Here is a 20,656-nt window from a genome sequence, read left to right on the forward strand (position 1 = left end):
AGCAAAGGAGGGATTTAATGCTTTTCAAACACACAAGTGCTTGGAGAAGCCGAGCATTATGTCGAAGGGGAGCCCGACCCTGGAGATGGTAAACTCACTCACGCTGTTGAGCTGGATGACCTGTTTATTTGGACTTGCAGAGCGCATGTCTTGGGGTCCTGGGCCGATCAGTGAATACCCTGTACATGGTCTGCCACGGTGGGTTTCACAGCCAAAATAAGCAACAGCAACAGCCAAGTGTCTGAGCGCTGGGAGGAGAAGCATTTACTGCTCACTGCAGCTTCAATTAAACAAGCAGCAAAAAAGGAACTGGTTAAGGATTATTTTATTACTTAGCATTTTGTACACTTTCTACCATGGAAAAATAACATGTAACATAAGACTGTATTTACAATTCCATTTTTACAAAATGTCTTTACAAGAATTTTTTGCCGGTTTCAAAAACTTGAGACTAAAACACACAAAAAAAAACATTCACATTCACACACATCCACACCAAACTTTGTAATACACACATAAATAAATATAGACATTCACTGACTGCCACAACAAATATTTCTACAGCCAAGAACATGTACAATTCATCGTTTCCACACGAGTTATAATTTCATTAATAAACATTACATATGACTCCCAATATAGTTCTTTGTTAATCTGTTAATGAAATATTGCTAACATACTGAAAAGAGGTAACACAGACAGTATTTCATGCCGACAGAATGCTAATGCTTGTCATGCAAAACCATTACAAGCTCCCAATTTGAAGCAAGTAATTTATTTACAGTTCAAAAATCAAAATTTACTACATGCAACATACTATGCGAAAGATTCTGGGTTAGACAACAATGACTTTAGTTACATTATCCATCAGTACTGACTGTATGCCTAAGCGCCTTTTTAATGGGTAACACAAAATAAATAGAGGGATTTCTACTTTTATTTCTTCATGAATAAACACTTGTTTTACACTTCTGGTGTAACCATCTTCAATAATGTTGCCAAAGTAATTACTTTTTTTTTTAAGCCATCAAACTGAAATTCAAATGTCTGGTTGCACAAAATGTTTTAGGATTTCCTTGATTCACTATGACCTTACTTTCACATGACAGAACTTCCTGGTGAGTTTTGGGATGTGTTGTGGAAATGTGAACGACTAACCGACGCAGAAAAAAATGAGACCTCGCAGTAAAAATGTCACTGTACAGACCAACCCATCTGGTGACATGTATCCGTCAACAGAGAGGGGTTCAGAAGGAATAGCTGATGTGTTGTGGAGCCTGGAGAGGATGGACCCATATTTGACGAGCAGAGGGGGTCAGTTCATGGTCTGGTGCGCTGTGTTTCTGTTTGGTTCCACACATTCCTTCCCTGACAGACAGGAGCAGAGAGCCGCTGGTTCTTCTCCCAATTGGGCTTTGCCTCCACTTAGTAGTTCAGTGTCTCTCTACCGATGGTTTCTGGTGGTGAGAGTGGTGCTGCCGGAGTCTGGGTCCTAGAAAACACAAAATGCCTATGATCAGTGATAACCAACCTTTTACAGGCAGTATTTCATGCTCTTTTTTGCCACTACTGATACAAAGAAGTGTTTGACCTCACTCCAAAGATAACTAATACATTTTAAATCCTAGGGTTTTGCTGAGCTTATGAAGCTCTTTTATTTTCCCCAAAAATCTTGCTGACTTGGACAAATACTTTGGCAGAAGACCAGCAATTATTTTTTTTTCTGAATTTTGGCCGACTTGGAGGCGGCTAAACACGCTGATAAATCAACATGAAATATAATCTCTTCATCAATATGGTGAGCCTGTTAGCAAGCAGCATTGATTTAATATTGTGAAAGGCAAACTGATGAATGCAAGATAAATACCAACTCTCCTCTATTTGCTCTTCACCATTTCAGCATAGAAATGTTGGACTCTTCAGCTGCTTAATAATCTACTTTGATCACTAGCTAGCCGTTGGGTAAGCAGACACAAATGCAAAAAGTCTGCAGAATTAATGAACCCATACATGGCTGACTATAAAACTAAAACAATGAGCTAAAGGACACCTACAGTAAAGGCTGAAAAGCTAAGGGAGAGCTGCTGTAAAGCTCTCCTTTAACATGTAAGATAGCATGTGGTCCATATTTAACAGGAAGATATGTGTTGATACAACTTGAAGGGGGAATTCCGCATGAAGTTTTTTCAGATTAATGATGAATTAATCACATTTCGTTTCATTTGTTAATCCTGAAGTGTCAGAACAATATCAGCTGTTGTTCTGATGGTCAGCATTTTTCTGGTTTGGCTGGGGAAACAAGCGTGTCTCTCAAAAGAGTGTAAACCAGAATTTCCGCTCGAGGATTAATTAAGTATGTAAACATTTAAATCAGAAAAAAAATCCATGTGATTGAATCAGTCACATTGGACAAAATGTAGCATCCAAGTACGTAAACACTTTTACAAAGAGAGGAAAGAATCACTCCAACTAAACTTGTCAAGGTACAACACATGCATTCCTCTGGTAGTTTGACACAGCAACAGCTGACAGTGACTGGAACACTTACGGTGTTGAATGACTGGTAATATGTTCGGGGTCTGAAAGGTCTTGACCGTGGCGGGACCTTCTCCTCCAGTTGTTATGACCTGCACTTCAAGTCTGTAGTAGGTGGACGGCCTCAGATTGGACACCACAAGTAAGTTATGATCCTGCCAAGTGAGGAAGGAAGGAGACATGCAATCAGTTGAAATACAGCAGAATGTGCGTTTGTATGTGACGTGACTTGAATTCGAATGGGCTGTAAAGCAGGGGAGTGTCAGCTGCGAAGCTGTCTTTGCACAAGCCGCAGACAAAAACAAAGACTTTGTTTTCATAAGGCTCACTGTCTCTCCTTTTTTTCGCTGCCAGCTTGATAAAGTGTGCAGTGGGTGGTTTTTATTTATAGACGAGCTCCAGAGGCTGGGAGGTGCAGATAGGCGGAACGTGTTGTTGATGGAGCAGATTATGTCAAAGAGCGGCTTTTTTTTCAGAGCTCTTACCGAGGATGAAAGGGGAAGATGTAAAGGCAGATGAAAAGGTAGAGGAGGAGAACTTCCAGCAGGACACAACACTTCCTCAAATCTGTCCCTGTGCCTGTCTACACACCATTGCTTATCACAGGATTCATGCAAAGAGGCCAAAACGATCTCATCCACGCATCACCCTCACCTCTGACAGGTGCTGTGAAATGAAATGTGAAGATAGAACATACTTTCCTACCGCAAGAGACAATTTATTGACTATACATAAATAAGCATGGCCCCTGTGGTGGAGGTAAACATTTATCTGCAGCATTTCAAAACAGCCTTTTCTTTATGGCTTATGCAGGTGTTAGAATAGAAAGATATACAATTCTGCTCTGATCAAAACTAACTTACAGGAGGCAGGATTTGGGACTGGGAGATGATGCTGTTGGGGAGGCTGTTTTGTCGGCTTTCAGTGGTGATCTCGGCCCAGGTGACTTGAAAACCTGTGATCCGCTGATTGGGAGCAACCCGAGACACACGCCACAGGAAACTGCCGGTGATGTTTCCATCACTGATGGTGAAAGAGGCCGTCAGATTCTCCGGTTTAGCCAAGACCTTTGGATGAGCTGGAGCTGCAGGGAGAAATGCGATCTCAGCTCAATTATTCAATCATTTTAGCCACACTGCGAAACGCAACTTGACTATAGCCATTTACATGTGAAAATATATATCAAATGTTATTATGCAAGCAGATTTATCGGTCCAAGGATAACATTTTAATAAATATTTTCAAACAGTTGTGGAGAAAACTTTCCTTTTTTTTTAAACAGTCTTTTTTAACAGTGGCCATTGTCAACTTAAAAAAAATGTGCACTGGTTCGCCTCCTGTAATATGTAGCCGAGCGAAGTTAAAAACCTGGTTAGCATAAGTTAGCATGAAAAAAAAATATTGGCCTAAACAGGAGATTTTCGGGAAAAAATTTTTTTCTGGTTTTATTTTATCTTTGCAAAAACTAAGCAATCTATCTATCATTTGAGTAATTCGTACGACAGTTTAAGTGAAACAGAATCAGCCTGGGGTTTTATGGTAACTTGTTTCTAGTTACCTGGCTTTGCTACTAGCTACTCACCACAGCTAAACTATACAGCTGTACAGAAATTAAAATTTTCCTCTTTTATTTTTTTATAAAAAAAAACAACTTTTGCAAGAAAGACAATTATTCTTTTTCCTGGAATGATAAAACAATTTCTCGAAGAGTGCATTGATTCTTTTCCCCATTATGATGATAATAATATGCTGCAGTGTCTGATTACTCTGTCTGCACTCACACAGATCCGACAGCTCAATACTCACCTCCCTCCCCGGGGCAGGGGATGTGTTTGTGAGTCTTGCTCCGGATGGTGGCACAGGATGGGGTGAGAAAGGTGGTGCTCTCGTCCTTGGAGCGTCTCTTAGACTTCAGCATGTGCACTGTGACTTTGTACTTGCAGGAGAACAGCAGGCCCGGGAGGTTGATGTAGTTCTCCTGAGCCAAGAAACACATTATTCAGACATGATGACTTTGACATGTCACCCAGGTCAGGTCCCATGGAGCTTCAGAGATAATTAAATACACAGCACCGAGGGCAGATCACATTCCCACTCTGGACTCAGGAACATGCCCCACATTACAGGATACTTTGAACACTCCACATGGTGGGAGTTAGACCAGCATTCTTCTATTAAACCTACAATATAAATGACTTTTTGTACACCTTCCATGTGTTACATAAAGACAAGAAGAACTTAATTATAAGGGCAGAAGACACGTTAATTTAAAATGCTATTTAAAAAGAGAAAGTCTGTGAATCTGTTAATTAATTCTGTGCTACACTTTACAAACTTTAATCGTCTATTGATCTTCACATAAAATAGCTTTCTCATCTCTTCTCGAGAAACAAAACCAAAAAAAACTTGTGACAAGTGGATTTACATCTTGCATTTGTAATAAAGAGCTTCTGCATTAATGGGCGATCCCACGAGAGAGAGAGAGAGAGAGAGCGGGTGTGTGCATTTTCTCACTGATATGAAACAGCTTTGATTAAAAGTGAATGAGGAGCTGTGCTCACATGAAAGCACAGGCCTGGAATCTGTCCCAGTGATCTATAGAAAAAGGAGGTATATTTCCAAGCAACCGGAGAGCTGGTCCCCAAAGAATGTGTTGATTGCCAGGCCTCTGCCATGCTGCATCAGCCTGAGAATCCCATCCCACCCCCGGTCTCCTCCCATCCCCTTCACAGACCCCGACTGCATCCTTAAAAGAAAGCCCCATGCAGAAGCAGCGCTGGGGCTGTAGGAGGTGACTGATCCCAGATTCCGGGAAACATTATTTAAGTGAATGCGTTTTATTGGCCAACACACCACATGGCTGACCACACGACTGACTCATAATTTTCAAAACAACAGTCGGCGATTTCAGAGAAAATTGAATGCTACAAGCCTCCGGCTCACTCAGTGGAGCTGTTTTCTTAAGCAGAGCTGTCCATTCTGAGCATCAGAACAAAAGGTTAGGCACGTGCTTTGCATAGCTCAAAGCTGCTGATCAAGCCATCTCCCTCCGCACTCTGTGATCCGGCTCGCAGTAAAAGGAAATGGGCCGCAGGAGACTGACCTGTGTGACAGATTTCTCCGGCCCTCGGGTCTCGTTGTGGCTGCAGTACTCGGGGGTCCACTGGACGTGGTAGCGACTCACCGTGGGGTCTAAAAAAAAAAAAAAGAGAGACAATGGAGAGAATGCCTTTGAATTAATTCTATAAAACTCCTTCATAAAGTTATGGAGCATTACGGAAAAAAAACCTAGCTGTATAAAGATGCTGTATGATTAGCTATCAGTTGGCAGTTGTCATGGCAATCTGGCTCTAGATGGGCATGTTTACTTTTTCGATGTCTCTAACAATCACTTCATATGGACAATGTAAATAATCATTTGTTCAACCAGCCATTAATAATCTCTGATTTATTCACACTTTGTGCAAGGGGGACGTAAAAGTTGCAGCAGACGATGGCAGACATGTTTACAGTTCTTGTATAAGCTGTTGTCTCATCAGAATATCCACCATGTACAGCAAATGAGCATCGCCGGTTTTACAAAGGGAACCAATGGTTACAGCTCAGTTGAAACCGCAGGTCCAGAGAAGGTTGCCGTTTCAATCCTCACATGCTAAAGCTTCCTTGAGCAACACGCTAAAGGGTTAAACGCTTGATATACCTTGCTTGATTAAGGCTAAATCAAATGAGTCTAATAGTTCACTGAATGCAGCCTAGTGGTGATAAAAACACAGCAGGCTCATGTGTAGTGTTGTGGGTTTAAAGTATCCGTAGATATACGTTTTAAATGGATCCTGAAGAACTTTTTTTTCTACACCAGCACACCCATTAATCTCCTAATCAGATATAAAAAGACGATCTGAGAGGCTGAAATAAATTACTGATGACTATCTCACAAATTGCAACTCTCTGTCGCTGAGATCTGATATCTTTACCTCCACTATTGATCATCAGGATAACTTGCATCTCTGGATATAAAGAAGAAACTGAAAAGCACTTCCTTCTTTATCTTTACGTTCGTTTATTAACATGACTTATCCTGCTTCCTGAACCTTTCCATTTGTGCGCTGAAGGCTCTGCTCCCCACCCAAACTTTGCTGCTTAAACCTCTCAGGATTTGCATTCTCATCATCCGAGCGGCGTGCCCTGGTCACGCTGGGACTCAGTCGCCCTCTCAGCCTCCGACTCCAGCCGCAGCCATGTCCTTCGTTACTGTACAGTAGCTCCTCCTGAGCTCATCAGCAGTGTTTATCTGCCCATCACCCTCATGCGATGTTGCTAGATTTAATAATCATTCCTCTGCGTCGCTCGGATATGTGGAATACTTCTCCGATTAATAATTGAGTTATGCTATGTTGGCCCCCCTCGGCGGGAGGGGGCCCGGGTTGTGGTGAGGAGATAAAAGGGGTCCTTTGAAGGCTTAGACACAGATCTGGCAACTCGGAGCCCCTGAGCTCTTTGGAAGCAGAAGAGAGGAACTGCAGGGAAGCGGGAGAAAATAAACAAGATATGCTCTGGCGGGTCTGTCGGAGAGGGGAAGTGATATGTAAAACATGAAATGGGACAAGGAAATCAGGTAGACAACAGAGCATCAGCAGTGTTTGATTAATCATAGCTGGAGAGGAGCCTCAGAAGTGCCGCCATCGGGCGACCGCTGTCTAGTGTCGGCATCCTGGGCCAACTGTGATATATTATCTGGACTGGTGAACAGTACGGCAGGAGAGAAGTTAGTTGCCGGCTGCTTTGGATCACAGAGACAATGAGTGAGAGTTAAATCATGGTTCGGTTAACCTGTCCCTTTTGTCTGTCACACAAACCAGATGTCCAGGGACCCCAGCTCCCCTGGCCATCTGGATGTACGCATGTTAAAGAGTCAAAGTCAGGGTCATCCCCACAGACTAATGACTGGAAGTTATACACACATTCACACACACACACATACATACACACACACAACCTGCAAATCAGCACTGCAAACAAGACCTGGACCTGGATTAAGTCTGCTCTGCAACATTGTGATTCCCCAGACGCGCTTGATCCTCGTCAGCATCACTCAGCTCTCTGAGTGTTGGCCAAGCTCGCTAACAGCTCCGAGCCAACTCTATCTTCTCTGTCTCACTCTGATTCAGCAGTTGGTGTCTCACCAGGCCTCTCCTCCAGCCAGCGTTCGCATTCTTGACTCTAAGATGTGGCGTTTGGCTGAGGCGATGACATATATTAGCAACATAACATAGACCAGTGAATGGGACCTGACAGGTTACCCTGAGAGCACAGCTTTCAAGGTTTCCATATTTCCACTCTGGTATTAAGAGAAGGGTTGGGGGAACGGACGCCGCTGGGACAGGCATTCCTATAGGCCTTAACCCCTTGCTGTGCTGCAACCGAAGACCGGTTCTTGTTCCTTATGACATCAGGTCTTGTAAAACAAAATGGACTGGCTCGACACTAATGTGAGGGCGAGGATCTATTAAACACAGCTGTCAATAAACCTCATGGCAGGGCTCTTGCTCGGTGTGTTTATTGTTTCTTTTTTTCTACACGGTGGCTCTGCCCTTCCAGAGCATGGGCAGGTTTTCACCAATTTGACTCACATTACTCACAATGACACACGGTTTCATTTTTCATTCATACCATCTGATTGCACTTTATAAAAAAAAAAATTAAAAAAAAGGAATCTGCCATTGTTCGAGTAACCGGGAATCAGTCACAGCACTTTATTAAATCGCACATGAGTCATCGTGATTGATGGCCATAATGGAGTGCTAATTCGATTTTAACACAGCTATAAATCACAACAGTAGAATGCATACCTCCACGGTTCTTCCAGTAGACGCGGACCTGAAGCTGGCCATCCTGGTAGAAGGGTGTACCCACCTCCAGAGGGCCAGAAGGGCGCTTCGCCAGGGTTGAACCAAGAGGTGACATCTCCTCCTTCTTCGACTTGAGCGTTGGCTTAACTGAAGAAAGAGAGAGCACAAAATGTTTGCCGCTGTATCTAAGACACCAAAAAGTGCCTGTGTTGTGGTTAAACTCTTCAACATGGAAACAGAAACACACAATTATTTCTTTGTAGGATCACAGCAGTTACAACACACTCCTTATGCATAAATGTGGTGTAACTGGATGTGTACACACGGCTCCAACACTGCCAAGGTTCGAGCTTGTATTCCCTCTGGAGACACACAAGTCTAAAGTATACACACTCGCAGCACTGAGGCTTTCTCTGTGTTTCCAAAGCACTCAGGAATGGATGAAGATGTCACTGTACTCGGGCTATTTCTGCTTTTTGCTAATCTCATTTTTATTTTTTGCCCCCAGACTCTTTTTTTTTTTTTAAGTTTATTTTTGGGCTTTTTATGCCTGTAGAGATAGGACAGCGAATAGAGTCAGACAGAGAGAGTGGGGACAGCATGTGGGGAAGGAGCCACAGTTTTTGAATTGAACCCGGGCTGCCCGCTTGGGAGGACTTCAGCCTCCTTACATGGGACGCACGTGCTAACCATAAAGCTACCACTTCCCTAACTTTTGTGTTCACCTGTTTGCCACATTCGCCATCTCCTCTTTCAGCATATATGTATCTAATGTCGCTCTCATTTAGAGAAAGATAAGGAAGAAATATCTCAGTTATGAACCGGACCAAGCAAGATCAAAAGGGGTAAAAGCTCTTCCTTTTTTCTTCATCAAGATATTTGCACTCATCATCATCTCGCACATTTCTGCGCAACTTTTCCAACACACCGTCTGTTCCATAACAGTTGGGAGTCTTACTGTTAAATACCTTTTACTATTATTATTATTCTTCTCCTGTCCTGATTGTTTTTGCTCCAAAACACCTTGACAAATCCAAATCACACAGATATAGATGTATCTGTAAAACTACATCACCATTCTCGATCTGGTTGTGGTGGTCTAAGTCAAATTGAATCCACTAAAACAAACTGCCTGAAAGCTGTCAAGACGTTTCCATCAAAGGGCCACATGTGTCAAGCTCGTCATCATCGATCTGCTCTGGATGATGAATGTTTCAGGCAAAACTCGATAATCATCGAACCAAAAGATGTTGGTATATTTAAGTCTGGATGAAAAACGTCGGACTGAGAAAAAGACACTATCACCAACGTGATTAAAAAAAAAAAAAAAAAAAAAGTCTGAATCCTGGAGGACCTTTAAAAAACAACAACATTGAATTAGCATCAACGCTCACCTGACTCATTGTTCTGGTTGGTGCTGAAGTGCAGAGAAGCCTTGGAGCTCTTCAGACGCACCTGCCCCCAGTACGTCACCGCCTGCAGCTCCACAGTGTAGCTGCTGTTCTGCAGAAGCCCCTCCAGATCCACCCAGCTCTGAGCCTGCGAGGACAAAACAACCCACATGACTGTTGGCGTTTTCAACAGTAACCATACTGGCGATTTCAAAGACCCTGTCACCGGCCCAGTCACGGTCCCAGCTCAGCTCCGCTTGGACAAACACGGGCTTGTGGGAAAGCCCTGCTTATTGGGAACACATGTGGCGCTGTGGAAGGCATCGTGGCGGGGAGATAGCCTCAAGGGCCCGGTGAGGGAGCGGTGTTATCAGAGCCTCCCAGGACTTCCTCACTGTGTTTGACTTTCAGCATTCCTCCATCAGCGGGAGCTTGATGAGTTCTTGTTATTGACTGTGCGTGTTTTGACATTCCTCTACCAGCGGGCTGCTTTCAAAGCCCCGAGGTGCCAAAGTGGAAACCAGTAGTACATGTGTCAATAGGTGTCTGGTGTCTCCCACCTCTATCTCCTGTGTGCCACATCTGCTCTGCGTTTTATAAACTAACTCAGGAGGAGATCCTGTCGAGGTTTGTGTGGACCGTCTACACTACCTGCCCATCTGCTCCTTTTGAAAACGCTTCACACAAATACTAAGCTAAAAAAAAAAGTTCACACTTTCCAAAACACACAGAGAAAATGACTCATATACCCTGAATACATTTGGTATGTCAGAGAGTGCTAATGATGAGAAAAGACAAAGGTCTTATCATTTGATATTCTCCGTCAGTCAAATCCATTTCTCTGTTCTAATGGATCTTTTGCTTCAGTCTGTGACGGTCTAAACAAACCCTGCATACATGAATGACTAATCTTTTATGTAAATGAAAAAAAAAGAAATTGTAATACTAACAAAATATTATTTCCAAGCTTTCCGAGTTGTCCAAGTCTGGGATTTGAGTGAGCTTTTTTGTAGCTCCTGTTTATTCAAGCTCTCATAATCAAATTGTGGTTATCCTTTCTTTGTGATCTGTGTATGCAAGAGAACAGGAAAAAAAGCTGTGAAAAAAAATGCGCTTCCTGGCTGGAACAAATATTTGCACATTCTCTTGTATAAAAACAAAAGAACACAGCACTCAATGAAGGAAACGTGATATTGATGTAATTTTTTTTAGAAGTTATTTAGAAGTCTTGTTTTACTCCCCTTTCATTTGACCAATAGTCTTAGGCTGTACACACGGGTTAGAGGAGACATACTTTCAATTTAGCTATATAAACTATTGACTTTGAAGCTATTGGGAACTTTGTTGAAGAGTGGATAATTATAGAAACAAATCTTTCCAAAACAGGCAGTTTACACATAGCAACAACAAAAATCCACCAGAAAACAACAGTTAAAAAACTTGCACAACTCAAACTGAGTTACTGATGAAAAACAAACTGTGAAACGTGATTTATCACTGTCTAAAGGGCTATTTATCGTCGAGTTTTACAGTGCGTTTAAGTGCTCTTTCATCAGTATAAGGAATTAAAACCACGAGGAGCACGTTGTATCAATCTGTGTGTGATTGATAGCCTTGCAAGCATAAGTAAATAGATACAACTCCCTCCATCTTTATCCCTTTTTTTTCTCCTGCTTGCCTGTGTGGATATCTACTGTGAAGTGTTGAATCCAGAGAAGATGCTGAGAAAATCCTGGACCAGGCTTTTTAAGAAAGAGAGAGGGGAAGGAAAGGGGGAGGGGGGAGAAGAGACACATCACTGAGACAGGGTGAGAAGATTACCCCGTTGGTGGTCTTTCTCCTTTTCTTCTTGGACGGCACCATGGACTTGGTGGGTACGGTCCAGCTCCAGAACACTTTGTAGTGATGTACGGGGATGTCTGGCTCATCTGCCAGGGTCCAGTTAAGACGGGCTGTGATCAGGCCTTCGTCACCGAGCGTCACGTTGGTGACACGCAGGCTGGTCGGGGTGGGAGGGGCGGAGGGATCTGAAGGAGAAGAAAACAACACAGTCAGTGGGAACCGGATTCAAATACATCTGCAGAAACGAGGATAAAGAGGGCCTCTTGTTTTTTTTTTGGGGGGGTGACAAGTTTTGAGTTTTCCTGTAACTTTAACTCCAGGTTTATTGTATGGAAAGCCAAGACAGCTTTCATCACTGCACTGTGGTATAGGAAGGGGACTAGAGTGACAATATGTGAAGTAATTAGTCCGCCATTGACAATCTGCCGTGAGATGTTATGACAGGTGTCATGTCAGGTCCATGACAGCGTTCAGCAGGACCGAGAGCCCAGGTCAGGGGTTAACAAACACATGCTGCTCACTTTGGCTCCACACTCAACATTCCTATAGTCTAACGTGCGTGTGTGTGTCCACATTAAAGCTTGATCTAACCTATCCATGTGTCCCGTCACCCAGACTACTGCAGGGCTGCTGATCCCAGAAGCCGAACCATGACGGGAAAAATGAGACAACTATTCACGTCACAGCGTCTTTCCTGCCCTCTCCCACCTGAAACACATTTAAAACAACCCCAAAAACACACACATTCAGACACAGCGGCTCGCCATACCATGCTGATCTAAGATAAATAAGCGGTCAGTCCGTACAAATTGCCCTTACAAAGTGTAGTAGTACAAAATTGCAATCAGATGATATACGGCCAGGCTGTGTAAATAACAATGGCATGACAGAGCGGCCAGGAGCTCATCAAATCCATGACAGCTCCCATCAATCTATCACCATTCTGGCACTGATTGGCCTGATTGGAGATCGCTTTCCATCCCTGCAGCAGAAATCCTTTGTCCCACCTGGTGTTTGGCTCGCTCTGACAGCCGTCCAAAACACTCAGGGGAGTGAATGTATGACGGAGGATTGACAGGACAGGTCAAAACACACGCCAGCATGCACTTTGTACTTTTTGCATTTGGCAGCGTTTCTTTTTTTGAAAAGAAAAAGTGCTTAGAAGGTCTGCCAAGTTCTGCACTGCTTGAAAAGCATCATATAAATTTTGCAATAATTAACGCAAGTTGAGTAAAAGTGTGTTTTGCGTGGATGATTTTTTATTTTTTTATTCGCACAATGTTCATTAAGAGTCCCTCAAACAGGGCTGCAGAAGACTTAACTGGCAGACTCATTACTCTGCCTCTGCACATCAAACAAACACACTATCTGATCTGGATCAAATTCAATCTCGGCACAATGTAATACTCGCAAGGAACCTTTAATCCCTGGGAACCGCACGACAATTGGCCGTGGCTTTAACAAATGCCATCTGCAGCACAACACAGTGATTTACAGTCATTTGACATTGAAAGCTCAGGGCAGAGAAGTTGAGCAGCAGAAACGCCGGATGCCATCAGAGCTCCTTCGCTAATCTGTGGCAAAGATCTGAAAGTGCGCCTCGGCTACGTCACTCCCTCTGGAAGCAAGACAACACTTGCATTCATTTGAAACCTGCAATATCCTGACTAATTCAGACATATTACATTTTATATGGCTGTAAAGACGGGGAAACCCCTGCTTTGAAGGCATAAATGAAGATCTGGTTGCAACAGAAAATAAATGTAGTGCGCACACAGTCTCTCCTCATTACTCCTCATTCTGCTTGGCGTTGGCATGAATTAAACCTTCCACTTAGCTCACTCTGTTGACGTTTGGAAACATGTACCATAATCTAGATGTACTTTTATGGAGCAGTTAAATAGATCACGGAAAGAAAGTGAGCATAATTCCAACTTTCTCTAAAAGTACATGTTTAAGGTACTCGAGAGAGATGCGTGGTGCTCAGCAAAAGTGTAAAAAAAAAAACAAAACATATCCTCTCGAGTCAGTGTTACAGAAAGTTTAGGGGCTCCTAAATCTTGTTTGGGGGATTATTGTATACAGAGGGAAGGGGGGACAGCGGGTGTGTATTGTAACTAATGTCTTGTGTCCTGCCTGTCTGTATACTGCTACTGGATGCCCCTGAATTTCCCTCGGGATCAATAAAGTATCTATCTATCTATCTATCTATCTATCTATCTATCTATCTATCTATCTATCTATCTATCTATGAGAATATTTGTCGACATACTTGGTAAGAATAGTTGGATAAAAATGTCGAATGAGGTTTCAAAACACTTTCCCAAACTCTCCACCTGTTCCACAGTTTTAACCATAACAAATGGATGGAAGTGGGTGTCAAACAGGAACTTAGTCACAAAGCAAGGCCACACAAGCACATAAACACACACCCACCCACACACACACACACACACACACACACACACACACACACACATACAGACCTCTGGAGGAGCGGAAGTGTTTGCTAGGCGCAGTGAAGCCGCGGGTCCCGTGCACGTTGACTGCAGCCACTCTGAACTGGTACCATCTGCTGGCTCTGATGTCGGCCAGTTGGACGCGCTCCTCTGCGGTCTACAGGGACAGATGGGGGGGACACACACACAAACCACAGGGGGTCAGGGTTCATGCAGGGTCACAGCCCCGTGTGAGTTTGCTGCTACATCAGTCATCTGTGTGTTTCTCTTTGCCAAACTTTCAAAGACACTGTCAGTGTGAGGAATGTGCAACCGCGTGCAACAGTCTGTCAGCGCAGCGCAGCGCAGCACTTTCCCAGATGTAGCATGTGGCATGCTGGGACATGTGACTCTGAAGTGTCTCAGTGATGCAAATCCCAAATGTCTGATCAAAAGGAGCCCTCACATAATGACATTTGAATTGGGTTTTAAATACAAAAACTTCCATCTAAGGCTTCAGAGATTGGCTGTGTAGTTTTCTACCTGTGCCACAGTCTGCCACTCTGTAGCGTCGTCCTCGCTCGGGTGGATGCCATAATTCCAGCGGCGCTGCACCACATACAGAACAGGCTCCACGGAAATGTTGAACTTGGAAGACCAGCGGATATCCAGCTGCCCTGACGGCTGCTCCAAAAACACCAGCTCCTTCCTGGGCTTCAGAGGGACTCCTAAAAGTACACGCAAGAAGAAGAGGATGCCGTGACAGGAGTTAATGTCACCACTTTATGGAACAGAGTAGCAAATTCGACATATTTGTTTTCTCCCCTTTCGTCTTGGTGGAAAGATAAATGACACCATCAGATCTGGACGGATACAAATTTTGAAATGAGACATGACCTCACTGCAATAGATTTAATACATGCCGTGGATCAACAGCCTCATCTCTCTGCCGTGACACATTGTGAGATTTCCTGGCCGGAGCGATGTGTTATGGTAGCTGTGCTTCTTAGTGATGATACACACAGTTTGCGTCGAGCTATGCGAGGATGAATGCATGACGTCTTTGCTCGCTCTCTTTCAGACGCAAAACACATCGAGTGCAAACATACAGACAATATGTGCAGTTCATCGACATGGTTGCACTTTGCATTCTGCCTCGCCGTTGTGGCCATGTGCAATAAATTAGAGATTTATTAAGTGCAGGACTGCGCCAAATGCTCCGCCAAGTTTGACTGACTCTCTCTCTCACTCTCTCTCTCTCTCTCTCTCAAGTGAATTTATAGCAGCAGAGACGTAGTGAGTTGTTGATTGAGCGTTGGGCACAGTGATAATGAGATGGAGATTGGAAAAGCAAGTTTGGAAGTACAGGAGAAGGCTGAATACATCCCACACTCCTCGATAAATCACCCAGCACTCCAGACCATTATGTCGGACCTCTGTCGCAGCTACTGCATTTGTACTCAGCATCAACACACGCTCAAGGCTACCGCGCCTCATGTTGGTAAACAACATAATCAAGAGTGTGTTTTATATGCAGGGCGCTTGATCTGCTTACATTTCTATTCAGCCTTCATCCAGGGCGTGTAAAAGTGGTTGATTGATGTATTTTAAATTGTGGAAGATGAAGGAGGGTCCCTGAGCCACACGCACATGGAGTCAGTACTTTGTTTTGTGTCGCTGATAACAGCTTTCTGCATGCTAACAGCTGGGGGTCATTGTGCTGTGGTTTCACAGCTCCACAAGTCGAGTGTTTGTGTCTTTCAAAGTGTGTGTGTGTGTGCGAAAAAATGTGTCACATTTCCAGCGCAACAACGAGCGTTAATGTAACCACAGCATTCCTCCTTCTCCCTCTGTCTTAGCTCATCTGCAAAGCCCAAACCACACATGCATAGAACTACAAACACACACACACACACACACACATACACAACCTCTTTCGTCCACAATATGTAGGAGGGCACCGACTCCTCGTGTTGCCTGTTCTTTCCAAAGATAACTTTCGGGTCAGGTTCAGTCCAAGAATCATACAGCCCTCGTTTTTCAATGGCCACACATGCTCTCTGCACCGTGATGTAACTGCTGCTGAAGCACGATCGAGAGTGTGGCTTCCATTCATGTCTTCACCATGCCAACAATTACACTCCAGGAATATAATTCTCAATACTCACGCACATACCATCATAATGACAGCTCTAATTACAGGTTGAGGAAGGCACTACAAATATTGGAATTGTGGCGCGTGGAATTCCTGTAAACTTGAGATGAGCTGATGGACAGATTACGAGACTTGAGACTTGTTGTGACAGCGTAAAGACAACTCTCGCTGAATTTAATTGAATTCTGACACATACATTCTGCGTTTTAATCTCCCCACAGCTTGTGTTCCGGTCCTAATTTAGAACTGTGCCAGTCTTCAGATTGGAATGCGCACAAAAGAGGTTGGATTGCATCAAATGTGGTTGTCTTCTTTCGACAGAAATGAAGGAACTTAATATGATAAATACGTGAAGAGCCTATTGAAGCGTCTATTCTATATTTGGTACGGCACGTTTTTATCAGAGAGCACCTCTGTGAACTTCTAGTCGTCATTACAGAGCAGAAACAGCATCAGGCTCTACTGCTGTAAAAAAAAGAAAAGAAAATGCTTTGTGGCACATCAAAAGCCCAGCAGGGGTTCCGTTTCTCAGAGACCCTGAACACTGGAAGTTTTTTTTCTCTATCAAGGACCTACACACATTGGCTGGGGACCCTAACCTGAAGACACACATGCGCGCACACACACACACACACATCTGAGAGTGATCTCAGCGGGGGAAACGCTCCATTTCTCGCTTGTGTTTGCTAATGGCTTCCAGCATCATGGCTCATCATGGGGAGGACTGCGTACACACTTGTGCACACATAGAAACAATTACGCCCTTCCAGCCATGAGCAGCTAATTAGACCTTTAACACCAAGCACCAGGACAGGAATCCCATGTGGACTTTCAACCAAAATACTGAGTTTAATTCAGCGTAAGTGTAGTGCTGATGGCGCCCCGTCATGATCTCAGAGTTTGGGGAAAAAAAAAAAAAATCTGCGGGTCGTCTGTTGGATTTGAAGGTCTTAGAGTGCGACGAATGGTTTTCATTGAATGGGTCAGTGTATTGAAATTTTCAAGGCTACGCCTGCTTTCATCTTTCCTCCGATTTACATGCTGTTCACCTTCTGAGCGTGACATCCACCATGAAGTCCCTCGGGATCTTTCCAAATCAAAAATAAATAAAAGGCTCAGACTCAAAATCACTTACAGTGCACACAGTACAACATGCTTAGAGTCACTGTGGCGTGATTCAAAAGCACACATGACTATCGCTGCTGCACTCCACAGCTTGATTTCGAGTCGTCTTCTTCCTCTGCTCTCAATTCAACTTCTCCTCAAACTTTGTTATGGCCCCAGGCTGCAAGAAATTGCACCCTGATAGTGTATATAATGTAGTTGCAGCTCCCATCTCCGAGTTCAGAGGCTCTTGGTTAGCTCACATAACGACTCAGCACCCTCACATCACTGACTGCCCTGGGCGGCACTATTAAACAGTTTCACTGGAGCAAAGATTCTTGGGTGCATCCGTGTCTGTGAAAAGTCTAAAGCTTATCCAGCAAACTTAAGAACGGAGATGTGTTCCAGTTTACAGTTTCCAGAAACGGAATGAGGGATGCGAGGCTGACGTTCAATAAACAGGGATGAAATAAAGATTTATGACTCTAAGCAAACAGCCAAAAATAGTTGAAGATAATCTGCAATTTGCGTCATTGAGATTTAGAATTAATGTTTGACAGAGAGGGATTAATAGATTCGGCGTAATTATTGAAAATCATGCAAACTGCAAAAGTTAATCACGTTAAAACCTAATGTCAGGAAACATCAGTCTTGAACCCCGTGGATAGAGAAGGAGGAAGTATCCATGACTCAGCTGAAAAAAATGTCATTTGGTTCCTTTTGGAAACACTAGCAGAAATAATGACATGAGGAGTTGATTGGTTAAGTTCACTGACAACTGATGCAACATTATTATTTCACGCAATCTAACGTTTAAATACACAATGCAATCGTAATAGTTGATCCACGAGGCGAGGACAATAAGTCCTCACTCCTCGAGCTGATCTGGTAAACTTGGAAAGCAAACAGTCCCTTACTGTTGTGACAGTTTTAACAAGTTACTGAGCAAATATATCAGTTATCTGAAGATGTGTTTGTTATCAACTTATGAATGTGAGTTTAAAATTCCCATTTATGTTAGCGCTGCTTTGATCTTTTTAAGAAACGAAATCAGCCGCTGTGTATCTGCTACAATCTCTCACTGTAATAACAAACCAGGGGCGAGCTGTGTCTGTCTGTCTGTCTGTCTGTCTGTCTGTCTGTCTGTCTGTCTGTCTGTCTGTCTGTCTGTCTGTCTGTCTGTCTGTCTGTCTGTCTGTCTGTCTGTCTGTCTGCTGTGTGGTGCTAAGCAGTTATTGTGCTTTGTGTGTTGTAGAGCTTTGGGTTTTAAGAGTTGTAATCCATATAGTTAGAAAAGTGGCATAACTTAAGTAATAAGCTCTGTGAAATGAGGAGGGTATGTTTTAATTTGTGATTAAATACTCGGTTGAAATTAGGGGGTTGATTGATTATTGGAGGCCGATATTTAACACGTGGCCGATTATCTGTAGCTGTGTTATGTTTTACTGATCGCCAATCAAATGAATTCATTAAAAAGTGAGCTGCTTTGATTTATGCTGCGAAAGTGTGTCTTTCTCTCTGGCTCTGTTTTCACTTACCACTCTGTCTGGCTAGATGACACACAAGTAATAGCCAATCAACACTGTCATTCACAGAGATGAGAGCAGCCAGAAGCAGGAGGAGATTCTAAATGTGTTCCTACGACATAATGGGTCTCACGAACTACAAATAATGGGTGTCAATATTTGCCCGGAAAAAAACGATATCGGTCGACCCTTGGTTCAAATGCTACATATTTTCATGAAGTCAAATATTGTTTTTGATGCTATTTATTGATAGCATTTTTCAGGATTAGTCATGCAATGTCTTTCAATAAATTAATTATTAAGCTAACATATTTTTCCTTCTTGTAAGTTTCATTGTTTGTAGCATGTTGAGTAACATCAGGTATGAGGAATGACCAATGGCTCTAGTTTTGTCGTCAAACGCACACCGTTTTTTAACTAACAACTTTACGTGTGCCCTCCTGTTGGAAGGAAAGCCGTAACGATCAATCAAATGAGTTTATTTAGTTGCACTGTAAAAGAGCTTTTGTAGTATCACTCATCAAAACACACTTTAACAACCACAGATGTACACACAATCTACCTTTATAGCTTTAAACAACATGTGGCTGCAAAGTGTGATGCAGAGCTGCACTTGTGGTTTTACCTTTATAGAGGTTCTTGGGCAGCTGGCAGGTGTGGCCGCAGCCGTTGGAGCAGCACTTCTTCACAGTGGAACACTCTCCGTCCTCCTCACAGCTCTCCACACAGGCTGCCGCAAAACCACTGGCCTTCTCCGGGGCCGGACAGTCGCCTTGTTTCACTCCTTCCACGGACTTCAGGAACTCACAGCTGGTGAGACACTCGTAATGCTTCTTAGGAAAGAGGGGCTAAGCAGAAGGAGGGGGGGGGATATACCGGTATGTCTGATTATTTTTTAAGACAAACCAGCCTGACTGCAAACAAGCCGCACTGTGAGCTAACAGGGATTGTCCTGTTTGCATTTCTACTCATGACTCAGAGGAGTGGTGAGTACATGAAACAGCTTTGATTCAATGTTGTTGCAGTGCAGAAAGAGTTACTTCACATGACTCTAAAACTTTCCTTTCATTGAATTTTCCCGTTAAGTACGAACAGCTCAAACACTTGAATCTGAGGCAACCACAGTATTTGTGGGTAGTGACATACCTCGCATAAATCCTGGCACTGGTTTTCCTTCAGGTCCCAGGATTCCTTGCAGGGCTCCAGGCACTGTGAAAGAGAGAAGGGTGTCAGTTCTTCAAAGAGGAAGCCACATCAAAGAACCGCGCCGCTTCTGCTGCAGCTTTGGAGATGGCGCTCTCTGAATTGGAGTGCTGGCTTCCTCACTTCCCTCTACAGGTTCACAGCGAGCAGTCACACCTTCTTTTTGTTGGAGATGCCCCACATAGCATCTAAGATCTTACACAATATAGTACAAAAGCAAACACAGGACAAAGGGGCTCGTCCATGAAGAGCAGACAGACACACCCTTGGGCTGTTAAATCTACTGATGCTTGCATTTTGGTTTTCTGTTGCAGATTTCTTCTTCATGCCTCGGCATTGCTTGACTCTTTTTAACGGCTAAACCTCACTATCATCCGGCTCATGTCTGGGCCTGATACACTCTGGTGTTGGCACCAAACTCCCCTTCTTTGTAAGGAGAGCACTAGCTAAATGTTACAGTTCATTTAATGTTCTAGGGTTTCCCTTTTTATAACATTTGGAACGAATTTACCAAATATTTGGCATAGGTTCTGGACTAAATAAGAAATCTTAGCAGCTCAACGTCATTCTGCCAAACATAATGCGATGATAACATTTAAAAATGAAAGTTTAG

At 43.4% G+C, this 20,656-nt stretch overlaps 1 protein-coding gene across 1 annotated transcript in view; it reads right to left on the reverse strand.

Annotated features, from left to right (window-relative positions):
- Positions 1–307: 307 nt before the first annotated feature.
- Positions 308–20,656, reverse strand: part of anos1 (anosmin 1) — a 41,769-nt gene continuing 21,420 nt past the window's right edge. The window contains exons 3-14 of the mRNA XM_079357866.1: positions 19,987–20,049; positions 19,466–19,688; positions 14,599–14,783; positions 14,104–14,233; positions 11,597–11,802; positions 9,779–9,923; positions 8,385–8,531; positions 5,639–5,727; positions 4,342–4,513; positions 3,399–3,619; positions 2,549–2,690; positions 308–1,492 (exon numbers count right to left, since the gene is read on the reverse strand). Of these exons, the coding sequence (XP_079213992.1) occupies positions 1,434–1,492; positions 2,549–2,690; positions 3,399–3,619; positions 4,342–4,513; positions 5,639–5,727; positions 8,385–8,531; positions 9,779–9,923; positions 11,597–11,802; positions 14,104–14,233; positions 14,599–14,783; positions 19,466–19,688; positions 19,987–20,049 (1,782 nt within the window). The 3' untranslated portion in view covers positions 308–1,433. The remainder of the gene's footprint in view (positions 1,493–2,548; positions 2,691–3,398; positions 3,620–4,341; positions 4,514–5,638; positions 5,728–8,384; positions 8,532–9,778; positions 9,924–11,596; positions 11,803–14,103; positions 14,234–14,598; positions 14,784–19,465; positions 19,689–19,986; positions 20,050–20,656) is intronic.

The sequence above is a fragment of the Symphodus melops genome (assembly GCF_947650265.1).
Source record: "Symphodus melops genome assembly, chromosome: 12".
In the NCBI taxonomy this organism is placed as follows: domain Eukaryota; kingdom Metazoa; phylum Chordata; class Actinopteri; order Labriformes; family Labridae; genus Symphodus; species Symphodus melops.